This window comes from Dryobates pubescens, chromosome 15, assembly GCF_014839835.1.
Source record: "Dryobates pubescens isolate bDryPub1 chromosome 15, bDryPub1.pri, whole genome shotgun sequence".
NCBI classification, from domain to species: domain Eukaryota; kingdom Metazoa; phylum Chordata; class Aves; order Piciformes; family Picidae; genus Dryobates; species Dryobates pubescens.
Window position 1 is genome coordinate 15,241,240 of NC_071626.1, and position 16,695 is coordinate 15,257,934.

The 16,695-nt window shown below is 44.0% G+C and overlaps 1 protein-coding gene across 1 annotated transcript in view; it reads left to right on the plus strand.

Annotated features, from left to right (window-relative positions):
• Positions 1-16,695, plus strand: part of CREB3L2 (cAMP responsive element binding protein 3 like 2) — a 79,130-nt gene that overhangs the window by 36,076 nt on the left and 26,359 nt on the right. Inside the window, exon 2 of the mRNA XM_054167678.1 lies at positions 10,371-10,587. Within this exon, the coding sequence (XP_054023653.1) occupies positions 10,371-10,587 (217 nt within the window). The remainder of the gene's footprint in view (positions 1-10,370; positions 10,588-16,695) is intronic.

The following is a 16,695-nucleotide window of genomic DNA, read 5'->3' on the forward strand; positions in this document are numbered from 1 at the left end:
AGTTTTGGAAGCTGAGCTACCCTCCTCTGTCTAAGGTGAGTCAGGCTAGCTGGAGGTGGCAGGGAGAGGCTTGCGCCTACTGTTTGTGGTTCATGAAAGGCAGACCTGTCAATCAGGCTTGTCTTGCAGCCTCTACAATCACTGGTGGTAAAGAATTGTGACCTTGCTTCTCATCAGATAAAGAGAAGGAAATGGGGAGAAGTAATGGAGAGTTTCGATTTTCTGTGGTTTTGTCACTCACCTGGCAGCCCAAGACAAATTATGTGCATACCAATGAGCCTGGTGTAAGAGACACACCAAAAAACAGCGGGGGGGGGGGGGGGGGGGGGGAGGAGGGAGAAGGGGAGAAAGTAGCTGAGACAAAGAATGGATGCATCTGACCTGAGACCATAATCCAGACACTTGCTTGCAGCACAGAATTGATAAAGTATTTTGAGGTCTCAGCCAGAGACCCAGATGGGGGGAACGTTGTTAAAGGGTTTCCAGCTCTCTGACTCACTGCTCTGGTGCTCTGGCCCTTGTGACTCATTCCTCTCTGACTTTGGCTCTTTTGGGAAGAGGGTGGGAAATACCAAAACATGAGCCCAGCCTAATGAAAAGTAAGACTACATCCAAGAACTATGCAGTGGGGGAAGGGCAGGGGAATGTGAGAAGGATTTTCCTATTTCGTATGGCTCCCAGGAGGCCTGGGCTAGGAATGAGCAACAGCATCCTTTTCTCTATTCTCAGGCAGTGGCTTAAGAGGCACTGAACTTCAGAGTTGCTTCTTACCCTTGTCTCAGCTGCACAAGGGCTTTGTTTTTTGGTTGTTGGTTTTTTTTCTTTCAACCCATATGTAGTTCTAGTTATTGTAGAATTTAGTTTTGGTTTTAATTCTCTTTTTAACTCCAAAATACTTTTTTTTGTGTTTTATTTTTGGCGGGGGGAAGTGTTATAGAAAGTGAAAGAATGTTTTGTAACTAGGAAAGGAAAAGGAGTAAACATGGCTGTTGAAAAATCCCCCTGATTAGTTAAATACATCTTTGCTGCTTGTGGGTTGGAATTACTTGAGTGTTTGCAGTGGAAGTGTGTGCATACATGTGTGCACAATGGGGTGGATTATAAGATTTACTCAGCATTAACTTCAGCATTTCCAAGGTGTAACCTGAGCAAGTTGGGAAGATGTGCACATTTAATTGCCCTGTAAATCTAGTCACTATGAATTTCCTGGCATTTGTTTTGCTGATGACACAACCTGAATGTTATTTGTATAGTGGATTTTTTTTCACTCTCTCCAATTTTTTATGTTTTTTTTTTTTAATGCTTAAAATGGAATAATTGCTGGTGTGAGACTCACAGTACCACAGTATCACCAAGGTTGGAAGAGACCTCAAAGACCATTGAGTCCAACCTGTCACAGACCTCATGACTAGACCATGGCACCAAGTGCCACATCCAATCCCCTCTTGAACCCCTCCAGGGATGGTGACTCCACCACCTCCCTGGGCAGCACATTCCAATGACGAATGACTCTCTCTGTGAAGAACTTTCTCCTCACCTCGAGCCTAAACTTCCCCTGTTGCAACTTGAGACTGTGTCCCCTTGTTCTGGTGCTGGTTGCTAGAGAGACCAACCCCTTCCTGGCTACAACCACCTTTCAGGTAGTTGTAGAGAGCAATGAGGTCACCCCTGAGCCTCCTCTTCTAAATGATCCTTTCTGCTGTGTTATGGTGGATCTCTCTGCTGTTTTCAAACAAATACAGGTTTCATGTTGCTCTTCATATCCTCCCACAAATGAGCTAATTTCAGTGTGGTTAATAATTAGACAGCAAAGGATTTTACAGTAGAGTAAAATAGTTGAACAACTATTTCTTTGCATCTTGGCTTTGATTAATTTTTAATTTTTACACTGCAGGACATAAACACCTAGAAATCTGAGGTTCCCTCTGTTTGCTCTTGGCAGATACATAAGCCAGGGTAGTATCTCTCTGTTGTGTTATCAACATGTTTGAGGCATGACTTAGGGGACTGTTTACAGTCCTCAGTCTTTCTGAAGTTCTCTGCTGCCTCTAAGACTTTTTTCCTACCATCAGAAAGCTCTTCCAGTTGTTTTGGTCCTTTATCAGGCTGAGAAGGAGGATCTCTGTATCCTAGTTGTGAGTAAGCAGTTGGATGTGGCTGCAGTTTCATGCTCAGTACTGTGGTCTGTCCAAGGGGTCCCTTGGTTAATCAGATTTCAGCTATTTCAGGTTGCAATCATTTTTTAAAATAGTTGCTGCAAAATATAGTTGTGTCCCCCCCTCCCCCCCATCAATGCAGGCTTAAGGTTTAAGTACCTTGGTGTATCAAACTGTATAGGGTGCAGCCTTCTGCACTCTTTCTCCCTGTGGGAATGTGGCCGTTTAGGCTGTGCCTTTAAGGGAGAACTGCAGAATTCTCTAGCTGAACAGTCGGGTGTAAAAAGGAAAACAAAGATTAATTCTAAACAAATTTCATTGGTCAGATGTGAGATGTACCATGGCAAGTATCTCTCACATTCCTTTCTCTCAGAGTCACTCCAGTTTCTGTCTTTCTCTTGGCATGCATGCTGTCCTGGACAGAGAGAAGCCGCTTATCAGCAAACGAGATAAGCAAAACTAACTTTCTTAATAACGCTTTGAGCAACTGAAATTCCCCTAACATCCCTTTTTCTCCTCTTCTCTTCTAATTAACAGAGGAAAAAGGGACGGGAGAGAGAGGTTAGGGGGAAGGGAGGTGGAATCCTCCTCCCAAGGAGGATCTCTGTGTTGTTTCTTTCCTGTAAATTCTTGTATGATATTGGAAATACTGTGTATTTTGTATATATTCATTGCATTCCATTATTGCTTCTCCCACTGGGCTCAGCTGAGCTTTTTGTTGGTGTGGGTGGGCTAAACCATCACACTACAACAGGGAATATTTGTGAATGACTCTTGTGGGGTTGGTCTTGTCTCTTTTTCAATTGCCATCTTTCAAATGGGTCTTATGGAAAAATACTGTATTGCTGCCAGGCTATCCTTCATTTTTCATCCTTGTAAGAGCGATCCATCAGGAGCTTGGATCTGTGCCTCACAACAGTGATCTATCATGATGTGCACCCCATGCCTGCAGTGGAGCTTTTCTGTTCCCTGCAGGGCAAGTGAACTGCAGAGATGAGGCCATAGGCGCTCCATCAGCAGGTCTTCTCACAGCTGACAAAGATGGGCACCAAGTGATGCAAACTGTGACAGAGTTTGGAGAAGAATGAGTCGTGTCCAGCTTCCCGGCTGCAAACATAAAGGATTTCTAGAAAGGAAAGAAACTGAGAGAAGTGATGTACCTAATAAGCTGCAGAATCTCTGTTTGAATCTCTAAAAATTAACTGACACCCAAGTGCCAGTGAGCACTGAGAACAGTTGTCTTGGTTGTTGGAAGCTGGTGCACAAGGACATCTCTTCCAACCTTGGTGATACTGTGATACCGTGATCTCTAGTCTGTCACCAGTGAACTTAAAATAGGAAAGTCAGCAGCACCACCAGCAATATAACTGGGAAGAAAACACTTGCCTTGAGGAAGTTTTCTAACCCCTGCCTTAGGGTTTAACCTTGGGGTTGGGCATGCAGAAGTCAAGAACTTCTCTTCTGCATTGGCATCATTGGTAGGCTTGTGTGTGCAGTCCTCCACAAGCAGTGTGTCTAGACGTGGCTCTTTAGCTAAAAAGGGCAAGGCTCTTGTCTAAGCACTTACATGTAGATGCTGCACTTCCAAACTCAGGTAGAGCTGGTAGCAGGGTGCTCTTCCTGTGCAGTCAAATCTAGAGCTGAACCCATGAAGGCTGAACACCATGTATGTGTCATCTTTAACAGCTGGTGCTTTGCCTAGGTGCCCCAAAGTTTGGCCTTTTGTTAGCAGCTGTGACTCTTGCTCAGATCTCCTCAGCTACCATATAAGTAGCTGCCAGATGTCTGTGAAATGTGTGCTTGGTCCCTTGAAGAAGAGATGGTATCTCCATGTAGCCACGCTTCTTGATCTGTTTGATGCTATTAACTGAAGTGTTGCTATCTTTTGTGATATTTTGCAGTTTGTTTCCAGCACAGCTTTGTTTATGCAAACCACAAAAGAGCAACTGAAGAAATAATTCCCTTTTTTCCCTGTTATCTTAATGTGAGAGGAAACTGAGGGGGGAAGGAGAGGCCAAATTAATGCCTGTGCTGCATGTTTTATCCCCACAATTATGGGTTGCTCTGTGGTCTCTTTCTCCATTCTTTCCTCATCTTCTCCAGGAGCACTGCTTTATACATTACATGCATGCTGATAAAGAAGTCCTTGCCCCACACCTCCCATTATTGCTGCATAAGACTTACAAGAGATAAGTATCAGGCAGTTTTGTACCTACTGGTAAATGTTGGACTTCGTTTTTATCCCATGAGTGCCTGTTGGGTAGAAGGAATGCCCCTGACCAAGCAGTTCCACTTGTGAAGGGGACATTGATCCTTCCAGGATGGGGAGACCTCAGGGCAAGCCAGAAGGGAGCCATTAACTCTTAGGAGGGGAATATCTTGAATTTGTGTATGATTCTCACCCCAGCACATTGCATGCAGGATGGCTTACTCTGGGCTGCTTGGAGAGCAGGGCACCTGCAAGGTGCCAGGGTGCTGCTGTTGCAGCTCCCTCATGGAGTGGCTCTTCCGGAAGGGGTGGATTGTGTTGCTGCAGTTGGTGTGTGGGACTTGCAGCTGACGCAGTGCATTTTCCAGGCTCAGCAAAGCCTGTCACTTCTTTAATAATTTAAATATAGATATGAAGTGTCATTTTGGGCTCCTGAGTTCATTTGTTTTTTAATGAGTTCTTAGAAAGTTAATTTAGTTAATTTTCTCAACATGACTGTTTCATTTTTACTCATAATGTCACATCTTTAGACAGCTAGGGCTGGTGTGACTTGTACGGCTTCTGGTCATCTGGTGGAGAAGTCAGCACAGCCATGCACCTAGCACAACTTGAGTTTTACTTCAGAGATACCATTTTGATCAGACAAGAAAGAAAAAAGCCTTCATTCCTTAAGCAGAGCTGGAGAAAGGGCCTTTGTCTGGCTGGAACAGGCAGATGCCGTGGAGACCTGCAGCCTGTGGCCCAGCTGGTCTGCAGCCAAATACTACTTTCAAAGAGCTATCCGAAACCCAGCACACATCAGGACAGAAGGGTTCTCCTCTGTTTGCATACTGTGGGGTGATGTCTGTAGGTGTGTTGTGTACCCCAGAGGCACCCTGGTCATAGGTGGGAGCCATTGTCCAACTAGATTGGTTATGACACTGTGTGGGGCTGCAGCTTACTTTCTCTCTGTAAGCAGGAGCACTGCTATTTTGTTTGTCTTCTCGAGGTTCTTGGGGAAAGGGAAGCAGAAGATAAGGTTACATCTGTCCTAAATCCATGACATTTTGCAGCGGTTAAAATCCCATCTGAACACATCTCTTTGCTATGTAGAGAGAATAGTTTGATAGTTCAAGCAGACTCCTTGTACCAACATGTCTGTGATTAGTGCTGTGTCTGCCAGTGGCATGTGAGGATAGCCGAATGATGGCGTCAGAGCTGTCTACAGAGGTGTTGAACACACACAAACAAAAGGAAACTAAGAGAAAAGGCACATTTTCAGGTCAAATGTTCTTTGGTTTTTTTAAAAAAGGAAAACTCTGTGGGTGAAAGGTGATGAGTTGAAAAGCACTGGGAGAGAATTTCTTTGGGAAGCAAATCTATTTTACAGTTTACAATGGTAAAATTGTCAGTTTCCTCTCTAAATTGCCTTTTCCTGGTCCTGAGTACAGAGGTGGTTGCTGCTGTATTAGAATTGAGGGTTAATTGAGGGTTCTGTGGCTCTCCAGCTCTTGAAGCAGCTGATGACCACTAAGGTGTGTGCAGAAACAGAGAGGGGAGCACAGAGACGGAGGAGGAGGATTGGCAGTGGGAGAACACACTTTGTAAAGACAGAGACAGCAGCTTAGGTGTAGGTGGAAGATTTGAGGAGCTGGAGGCATGACTGCTCCCAGTGGTTTCTCCTGTAGCTGCTGCTTAGATGGCTTTTTGTTCTTAATTCTCTAGGCAAATGGAGCTGCTCTCAATGGGAACATTTGCTTTCTTACAAAAAACCCAACCAACCAACCAAAAAAACCCCAAACAACCGAAAACCAATAAAAAGAGGCAAGCTAGCTTGAAGTGTTGACTGTAGTGGAGATGTGTATAATATATGAAAGAGTTCTCTAAACCAGCTGGTCATGCTTTTTGTGGCAACAGAGTGAGGAGAATTCCAGTTCCCTAAGTTGCCAGTTCCCTGAGTTCAGTGGCTGTATGGTCTGATCTGTGGCAATTGTTTGAGGCTTCTTTATTGGCTGGTATTCAAAGCTATAGCATAGCCTATTAAAATTAAGATTAAAAATGAGAATGAAATTGGTGACATTTAAAAACTGATTTTCTATTTATTTGCTATCAGATAATTCTGTTGTAAATGCAAAGTCTATTCTTCTTCTTCTTTGTGTGATAGGAGAAATCACAAATGTTGGTGAACCCATTGAACATCCTTCCTCACCCCAAGGTCCTGTTTCCCCCTGGTTTGAGGAAGTTCCATATTTATTTCCTTCTGTGCTTTTTCTGAAGCAGTTTTAGAAGATTCTCCAGTCAGAAAATAAAAATCTAATGTACCTAACTTTAACCAAATGGAAGAAGTAAGATAAGATTTAAAGCAGTGTATCAAAGCAGTAATAGAGAGAAAGCTAATGGAAATTTTTATGTGTGACTTTGCCAAAAATAGCCTGTGGTCATTTTGTCTTTCAGCTGAGTCTATTAAATTAGAATAGAATTAACCAGGTTGGAAGAGACCTGTGAGATCATTGAGTCCCAATCTATCATCCAACACTCTCTAATTAACTAAGCCATGGCACCAAGCACCCCATCCAGTCTCTTCCTAAACACCTCCAGTGATGTTGACTCCACCACCTCCTTGGGCAGCCCATTCCAGTGGGCATTCACTTTCTCTACGAAGAACTTCCTCCTAACATCCAGCCTAAACCTGCTGTGGTGCAGCTTGAAACTGTGTCATTTTGTTCTGGTGCTGGTTGCCTGGGAGAAGAGACCAAACCCCACCTGGCTACAACCTCCCTTCAGGTAGTTGTAGACAGCAATAAGTTCTGTCCTGAGCCTCCTCTTCTCTAGGCTAAGCAACCCCAGCTCCCTCAGCCTTTCCTCATAGGGCTTGTGCTCCAAACTCCTCATGAGCTTTGTTGCCTTTCTCTGGACACGTTCCAGCAGCTCAACATCTTTCCTAAACTGAGAGGCCCAGAACTGGACACAGTACTCAAGGTGTGGCCTAACCAGTGCTAGTGTCAGAGTGTCAACACTTTGATGATATTTTCAAGGATGACGTTGTTAGATTGGCTGGTGCTGGTGGTGCAGTAGCTGTAGGTAGAAGCCAGGATACAGATATTGTATCTTATTTCAGCATCTCCTGGTCATCTGTCAGAATGCAAAAATTAGAAAGAGAGAAATGCTCTATCCAGCTTTGGGAAAATATGCAAACAAATGTAATTGGCTCTCACCATTAGCCTTAATGAAAAAAAAAGTCTGTGGGGAAAAAAACACTTTAATATGGGTGCATCATTGACTTCTGTGCATCATTGACTTCTGTGCATCATTGACTTCTGCCACGGTTGGGAAGCTTTTCTGTCCCTCGTTTACACTTCAAAGGCTGCCTACCGTGTTCTACTCAGTGTCTTTATTGATGCACCAGGCTGTTCAACTAGACTTGACCATTGTTATTCTTTCTTCTTTGTACAGTGGGGAACTGTAGTTTATGCTTTTATCCTTGCAGATGTAAGAAGGTAGCTCTAGATGTGAAGTGCTGGTGAGCCTTTGTGTATCAAAATCAAGATAAACAAGGCTTTCTAAGGTGGTCATGACGCTCTCGCTGAATTATCTGAGTTTGCTTAGTACTGTTACCATTTACAGTAAGCAAATAATGAGGCAATGAATCTGTTTTGCCATTTGTAAAGGCTTTACTTTAGCTAGCTTGCTATTCTGGCACAGCAACTGTGGTCCTGTGTTTATAGCCTTCTGTTTAGCAAATATTTTCTTTTCCTCACAGTTGGTCAGAACTGACTGAATTCTTATTAATTTTGAAAGAAGGCACAGTTAGCATTCTTTAGCATCTTGGAAGAGGTGCTTGAACTTCCAGAGGACTCTGAGAGCTGGCTGTGCTCACTGTTTTCACAGAATCACAGAAACATTCAGGTTGGAAAAGACCCTCAGGATCACCAAGTCCAACCGATAACCCTACTCTGCAAGGTTCACCTCTAAACCATATCCCCAAGCACCACATCCAAACAACCTTTAAACACATCCAGGGTTGGTGACTCAACCACCTCCCTGGGCAGCTTATTCCAATGCCTGACCACTCTTTCCATGAAAATTTTTTTCCTAATGTCCAGTCTAAACCTACCCAGTTGCAGCTTGAGGCAGTTCCCTCTTGTTCTATCACTAATTATCTGGGAGAAGAGACCAGCACCAGCCTCTCTACAATGCCCTTTCAGGTAATTGTAGACAGTGATCAGGTCTCCCCTTAGCCTCCTGTTTGCAAACTAAGCAGCCCCAGCTCCTTCAGTTGCTCTTCATAAGATTTATTCTCCAGGCCCTTCACAGCTTCATTGCTTTCTCTGCACTTGCTCCAGCACCTCGACACCTCTCTTGTATTGAGGTGCCCAAAACTGGACACAATGCTCAAAGCGTGGCCTCACCAGAGCTGAGTACAAGGGAACAATCACCTCCTTACTGTTGGACACAGCATTTCTAATACAAGCCAGGATGCCATTGGCTTTCTTGGCCACCTGGGCACACTGCTTGCTCATATCATTGAGGTCTCTTCCAACCTTAGTTATACTGTGATACTGTGATATTCAGTTGCTTGTCAATTAGAATCCCCAGGTTCCTTTCTGCCAGACAGCTTTCCAGCCATACTTCCCCAGGCCTGTGGCGTTGCTTGGGGTTGTTGTGACCTAAGTGCAGGACCTTTAGCCTTGTTGAAGCTTGTGCCATTTTCCAGCATCAGGCTTCAAGGCCCCAGGTGCTGCTGGGGATGTGAAATATGCATGCATGGGGGTGTGAGCACACCACTTCCAACGTGGGTTTGTCCAATATTGACTTGTTTAAGTCTTAATTTAGCTTACAGGAAGATGGATCTGGAATTTCAGTGTTTGTTTCTGCAGGAGAGAGCAAGATGAAGAGCCAAGATCAATACTGTTTGCAAAAACAGAGCAAGCCAAACAGCCTTAAGACTTTTGTAGGATCATGCCCCAATTGACAATGACTCCTGTATGAGATGATGGATAATGCTTGATTGTTCAGAAAAGCTTGTTACAATTCATTGTACAAACATCTTTGTACAAAATTAGAATTCTTTGTGTGAGTGAGATGAACAGGAATAGTTTCTTGTAGTGTAGTTTCTTGGTCTGTCAAGGATGTAGCCTTGTGATACTGGAATCAAAACCAAGAAGAGATGCAGCATTTTTGGCTATTGATGGGAATCACATAGAAGTGTCAAGGATGATGAGGTTTAGTATGTGCTCATTTTTGAATAAGAAACACAGTTATCCTATGACATACAGGCACAAACTCTGCAGTGTAATGAAGTCACTGCCATAGATAAAGTGGTAGTTAGGTCTGGCTGTCAAGAGCTTTAACCTGGGGATATGAAGCTGGATATGAACTCTAGACTTCAGTAAAATGTGAATTCTAAAATAGATGCATAAATCACCCAGGAAACCTGTTCTGTAGCAAATGTGTTAATTGCTTGGCTGGGGACATGCAAGGACCCATTTTCCTAGAGCACACTGTATGTTCTGCACAGCTAAAGTAGTCATACATGGTGTTGAGTCTGTGTCTGAGTGTGTTTTCTTTTTCTTCTCTGCTTTAGTGAACGTCAAGCCAATATATTCTCTTCCACACAGAGAGTGTTCTGGTGATAAATCTCACAGGATCTTTCGTGCTGTCTGTATGAAATAGGCTTTCCCATTTTTGGTGGCATGCTGTAGTGAGTGCCCTTGCAGGAGGAGGGGAGGAGAGGCTGCTTCAGGACATGACTACCATGCTTCTCTTTCCCATTTTCATTGGAAGTTAGTCAGAGGCTCTTCTGTTGTACTTTATGCCTCCTGAGAGGACTTTTGTTTTAGCTGTGGCTCTTCAGCTTGAAGTAGTGATTGGAGGAGGAGATTGTTAGGCAAGGCTGGCAGATCCTGCTACTTGCTGGCACGGATGCCCAGTGCAGATGCTAGAGTTGTTCTGATCAACACTCACTCTTCTGTTGTTGGCATGACAGGGAAGGAGATAAATTTTTTCCTCCCATTTTATCTCCACAGCACTTCACAGAGTTCCTGGATGAGTTTTCACCTGATGTCCTAGGCCAGCTCTTGAATGATCCCTTCTTGTCTGAGAAGAATGAGATAATGGAGGTGGAATTGTCTCCAGCGTCCCCAGCACCTCTCATCCAGGCAGAACACAGCTACTCCCTCTGTGGGGACTCTCGACCCCAGTCTCCCCTGACTCACATCTCAGCTGAGGACAACTTTAATGAAGGTGGTGTGCACTGTTCATTTGTTGTGATGATGCAGAATGAAGTTTTCCTGTTGGGGTGATGATGCACTAAGGGTGCCTGTGAATGCTCTTTGATAATTGATCTACCTACAACAATTTGTTTCAGTCTGCAGGCATTGTGCATAAAGAAACTTGTCTGTAGACAGCGAAATTCTGCTCAACAGAAGTTACTAACTTTGTACTGTAAACATTTTTAATTATAACTAAAGTACCCATCAACAACAAATGGGTGGAAAGCCAGAAATACACTTGTTGCCATGTACCTGAATCCGTGTTCACTGGGGGTAAATGGAAGCTGTTAAACCGAATGAGTCAAATGAGGATCACCATGTAGTCTGAGTACTGTAGAATATGACATGGAAGGAAAGGGTGAAGTGGATATTTTCTTCTGGAGAAAAAGACATAGGAAAGCTGTCTATCTCTGTCTGGTGGAAGGGTGCAGAGAAGACAAAGCTGGACTCCTCTGGGATATATAGTGATAGCAGAAAAAATGATGGTTGCAAACCGCAGAAATTCTAGCTGGGTGTTAGCAAAATAATGTGACTGTGAGGGTGAGTCAGGCATTTGAGTAGGCATCCAGAGAGGCTGTGAAATCTTTGTGATCCAAATTGGCCTGAGGAGGCTGAATGAGGACTTAGCAAGACAGTCTCCAGAGGTCCCTTCAAAGCTGCATAGCTTCAGGTTTATTATAATCAAACCTTTTAAAATGCTGGTTTTCAGTAATGAGTACCTGGAGATTTCTGGTATCTCTGCATGTGTAGGAATGTAACCTCAGGTGCTGCCTCAGTCTTAAAACTTGTCTTGCTGAAGCCCTTGTTGTTGGGGGTTTTGTTTGGTTGGTTTTGGGTTTGTTTTGGTTTGTTTGTTTGTTGTTTTTTTGGTTTTTTGTTTAAATATTTTTTAGTAAAAAACCCCAAAGAAAACCAAACTGCAGTTTTCTAGATTCTGTGGCTGTGGGAAATGGCAATGCATAGACAATGATTAAAACCAGCAGCATTTTTTTTTAGCAATTATCTGTAATTCAGCAGTTACAGACAGCTGGAGGGGGGAAAAAAAGAAAAATGCAAGAATGGTGGGGAGAGGAGATCCAACCTGCCTGTTCCAGCATGAAGATGCCTGCTAGCGGGAAGGAGAGCTCGAAGTAAAAGCTGCTGATTGCTGGAGGAGCAAGGCCATGAATATCTAGTAACTATTAGGAATAATCACCATGTGTGGTGGGTTGAAGTTTCCCCCCAGCATTAACTTTGCCAGTTAGATGCAAATGAAGCTGTATTTACAAGCAAGAACTACACTCTACAATGGAATGCAATGAATACGTACAAACTGTACAGTATTTACAATATTATACAGATATTTACAATTAGCAAACAACACGACCCCCTTCCTGGTCAGAGACCAGGGAAGCTGTTCCACTGCCCTTCCCTACCTCCCTGTCCCAAGAGAGAAAGGAGTGGAGAGAAAAAGCAGTGAGCTAGACTTAGCCAAGGCCTGCCAACAAGCAGATTATCTCTCCTGAGCAAAGCAAAACCTGCTGGAGATCAGGAGAGAACTGTTATGGTGCAGTCCATCTTATTCTAGATATTTATCCAGTGAATTTGTTTAGAATAATCTTTTGCTTTCCTTTTTACACCCAGTAGTGATTTATTTACATTTTTCTACTTTTCTGCTCAAAATCTGTAACTAAATTTTAAAGGCATAGCCTAAAACCACCACACCACAGCAGACTCCTAATGATTGGTGTTTGTCTTCAACATTAGCTTTGTAGTGAAAAGCAGTACATTACTAAATTGCATCACAATAAAAGGGACACAGATCAGTGCTTATGTACCACAGTATCACCAAGGTTGGAAGAGACCTCAAAGATCATCAAGTCCAACCTGTCATCACAGACCTCATGACTAGACCATGGCACCAAGTGCCACGTCCAATCCCCTCTTGAACCCCTCCAGGGACGGTGACTCCACCACCTCCCTGGGCAGCACATTCCAATGGCAAATGACTCTCTCAGTGAAGAACTTTCTCCTCACCTCGAGGCTAAACTTCTTGTGGTGCAGCTTGAGACTGTGTCCTCATTAATCTAATCTAAGCAGTTTATGAAGATCCACCAGGACCTGAGTTTTCAAAGGCTGACAGTTCTGTAGCGCAAAGTGCTTTTTTAAAGTAAAATGTGATCTGTTGTGAGATTTCACAAGAGGACAAGGAATAACCCTCCCCGACAAGGCTTTTCAATGTAACACAGGGATTTTGGTGATGATCTGAAAACACATCTACATAAAGCCTTCCCATTTCATATTTCCTGGCTGTGTTATGTGAATATTTTTAAATTAATGCATACAGGAGGTATTAATTGTGGCAGGAGTAACAAGCACAAGAAACTCTGAAAATTAAGCTTCTCTGGAAGTTAACAGGGAAAAGCTTCAAACTAGGCTAAAAATGAGGGGTATCCTTTGGAGAAAAACACTGAAGAAATTCATGCTGCTGAGCCCACTGGGTAATTAATAGAGCTGTAGTCAAATGGTGTTTTAAAAAGCCAAGAAACATTAACAAGTGGGTTTAAAAATAGAAAATGAATGAAAAGCATTTAATTTTCTGTTCACTCTTCACTGTTTCATAAGAGAGGAGGAGGAGTTGTTCTTGGTGTTTTGGGATTGTATTTAATCTTAACCCTTGAATCATGCTCACAGACTTTCAATACCTATTGACTTCAGAACAGTGATTTTTTCAGTCCATGAGAGCAGAAGAGGGGGATTTTGTGGGTGACAGCACTGCAGGATTTGACCCTGGAGATCAAAAGCATCTCTGTTCTTAATGGAGGTACACAGTGCTCCTGATGGCTCTGGTGAATACCCTTTGGTGGAGTAAGGGGACAGATACTGAGAGCATCAGTGTCCTTCTGAGGAACAGGAAGTACAGAGTGTGGAGTGGGAGGTCCATTTGCTGCATGCAGCATGATCCCCTGCTGCTGGGGAACTGAGAGTGGTTTTGTGGAGTGGCAGGGGCTGAGAAATGAAGTTTGGCTGAAGGAGTTACATAAAGAACATACAACAGAATTTACATAGTCCATATAACCACCCTGCTGGGAAGATCGGTGAGCTTTTACAGCTGTTGTGTTTATGTGTTTTTTTCCATGGTAAGGCTCATGATTCTGCAGGACTCTGTGCTGCAGGACTGGAAGTAGGAGCTGCTAATGAAGAGGCTGTTGGGATTTAACCCTAGCAATTAAGCACCACACAGCAGCTCACTCCCTGCCCCAACCAGTGGCATGGGGGCAGAGAACTGGAGAGAGAAAAAAGTAAAACTTGTGGGTTGAGATAAAGACAGATTAATAGGATAGAAAATGAAGATAAAACAATAGTAGTAGAATAGGCAAAACAAGTGATGCACAATGCAGTTGCTTACCAGCCACTATGTGATGCTCAGCTAATCATGAAGTCATGGTGCCCCCCAGCCAACTCTCTCTGTTTAGTATACTGGACATGAGGGCATATGGTATGGAATATCCCTTTGGCTCATCTGAGTGAGCTGTCCTTGCTGTGTCCCCACACAGCTGCTTCTGCAGCCTCCAGCTGCATACAGCTGCGTACAGCCTCCAATGCCGGGGCAGTATGAGAATCTAAGAAGTCCTTAACAGTATAAACACTGCTTAGCAACAACTAAAACCACGAGTGTGATAGCAACATTACGCTCATCCAAAATCCAAAACACAGCACTTGACCAGCTGCTATGCAGAAAGTTAACTTTATTCCACCCAAAATCAGAACGGAGGCTCATGGATGACACTCGCATGCATGTGGACATACATACTGTGGCCCTGAGTTCAGCAGCAGTGCGAGGAGGGTAGCAAACAGCAGTTAAGCTGGATCTGGATACTGTTTCAGAACTTCACCTTTGCTATAGAGGACTGGGGACCTGATGTTGTGCCCCAAAAATGCAGCCAACAGGCTTTGCTCTAGCTTTGCAGTGAAGTCAGTAATGCAGTGTTTCTTTGTAAATCTCTCAGCAGTTGTCCTGGCAATGAGAGATGGTGGGTTGTTTCCCAGGGTAAGCAGAAATGCCATCCCCTCCTAGACCCAGGGGTGTTTATGGGCAAGCAGAGACAGGGGAAGAGTGAGGAAGACAAAAACCCAGGACTTTGTAGGGCCAAGTCCCTTAGCCCATATGGCTAGACAATGCGTACTTGGAAATGGCGGCTATTGCAGGCTGTCAAAGCAGCAGTTACTCTGTTGGTGTGACCTGGAGCTGCAAACTCTTTCAGCAAAGGCAACTTTTCAAGCACCTTGTGCTATTGAAATGCAACCTGGTTCCTTGTGTCACTTTAACTTGGTGCATGTTAATTGTGTAACACTAATCAGCTCAGCCCTTGGGTGCCATTCTGTGCCTGGAGTGTGCGGGTGGCTTCCAAGCCGTGTGCCAGCCTGGCCTGCCGATGAGTTGTGTGCTGTCAGGAGTTTGCTTGTGATGAGGGTGAGCAGGAGGTGGCTTGTACCACACAAGTATGGTGTTGGTGTACCTCTCTATTTTTAAAAACAGCCTTAAAAACTGAAGTTTACTTCCATGGTGACAAGCCTGTTGGAGAGGCAGGAGTGACACTTGGGGGCACATCGCCTATCCTGGAGCAGGGTCCTGCTGACCTTGTGTGCTGAGTGCTGCCACCAGGCTGACCCCACATTGTGTTGCTCTACTGCGTGCCTTTCTGTCTTCCTCTTTCAGTCTGTGCCTGCCTGTTGGAGGAGGGAATTGGATTTTAGGAGTCATCTCTGTCTGATTCAATAGCACCCAAATGTCTACAATGGCTTTCATCTACATATTCCCAAGTGTGCGGTCCAAGAGCCCCAGTTTACAGGGAGAGTAAGAAAAGGGCCTGTCTGGTTTGGCACATTGTCTTCAAGACAGGTTCAAGCCATTCAGTGTCTATTTCCATCTTCTTTTCCCTGCCAAAAACTTACTGAAAATGTACTTACTGTTATGGTGGAGCAAATGATCATTCTGACTCCATAAGCACCTTATTGCCAACACTTGCAGGGGAACAATTAAATTCTGCTCTAAACGGTTGTCATTGGCAACTACCTGGCCATTACCATGATTTCTACAACTGCTAAACTGACCTATTCCTGTAATTGTAACTCTTACATCTAAGTTTTTAAAAAATGTCCTTGAAGTGTAAAACCTGGCAAGCTTGTAAGCCTGGGTTAAATTCTCCTGAGGAGTCTTACTGACCTCGAAAGACCAAGGTCCCAGCATCGTATTTCCCCAGTTATCACTATTCTGACTTCACTGTATTAAGGGTATTTGGCCAGCTTTGTGCAGAAGAAGTTTTCTGTATACTTGCATGTTGTTGCTAATATAGGGTCTCTGAAGGTGTCAGTCCCTAAATCTCAAGCCTACAGAAGTGTTGGCAGGAGTACCTATTTTAAAAGCAGATGTAAGAAAGACATCTGGCATTTACTTGTTTGTTTGTTCCGTCACTGAGCATCTATTCTTATATTCAATTTTGCCTAAACTTTAGAGACTAAAGATAGTAGAGGGAGCAATTTACAGATTTGACCTGCTTGCTTTCAGCTGGCTGGCTGATCATGTGCTTTTGTTTGTCTGAACTGATGAATAAGGCACCTGGCCTGGAGAGGGCTCCAGGCTGTCACATGAAAAAGGAGGCTGCATCCTGGGTACTGATGAGCCACATCAGTTGTGTTGCCACTTCTCTCTCAGCAGGTTTTTGAGACAACTGCAGAGTAGCTGTGGAGAAGCGCAGTGCGTAGTTGTGAAGTGGAAAATGCTTCCTGGAAGGAAATGAAGAAGCTGGCAGGGGAGGCTGAGAAACAGGGCAGGTGGATAAAGGAGAGCTCTTGCTGCACATCAGGGCCTTTTGAGGCACAGGTTTGCTCCTGACAGTTGTAAATGGTTAGGGTGAAAAAGCTGTTTTGGGTGGTGCATGTCTGTCTTCAGTTTTCTAGTCTCTGCAGCCTTGTGGAAAGAGAGGACTGTGGGTCAGACAGGAGTGTGGCAAGAATTGAGTTTTAGCAGGGACTATGATTAGCTTCCTGTGTGACTTGAGATGTGAGTGTGGGGTCCTTCCTTGCCCTCTTATGCTTC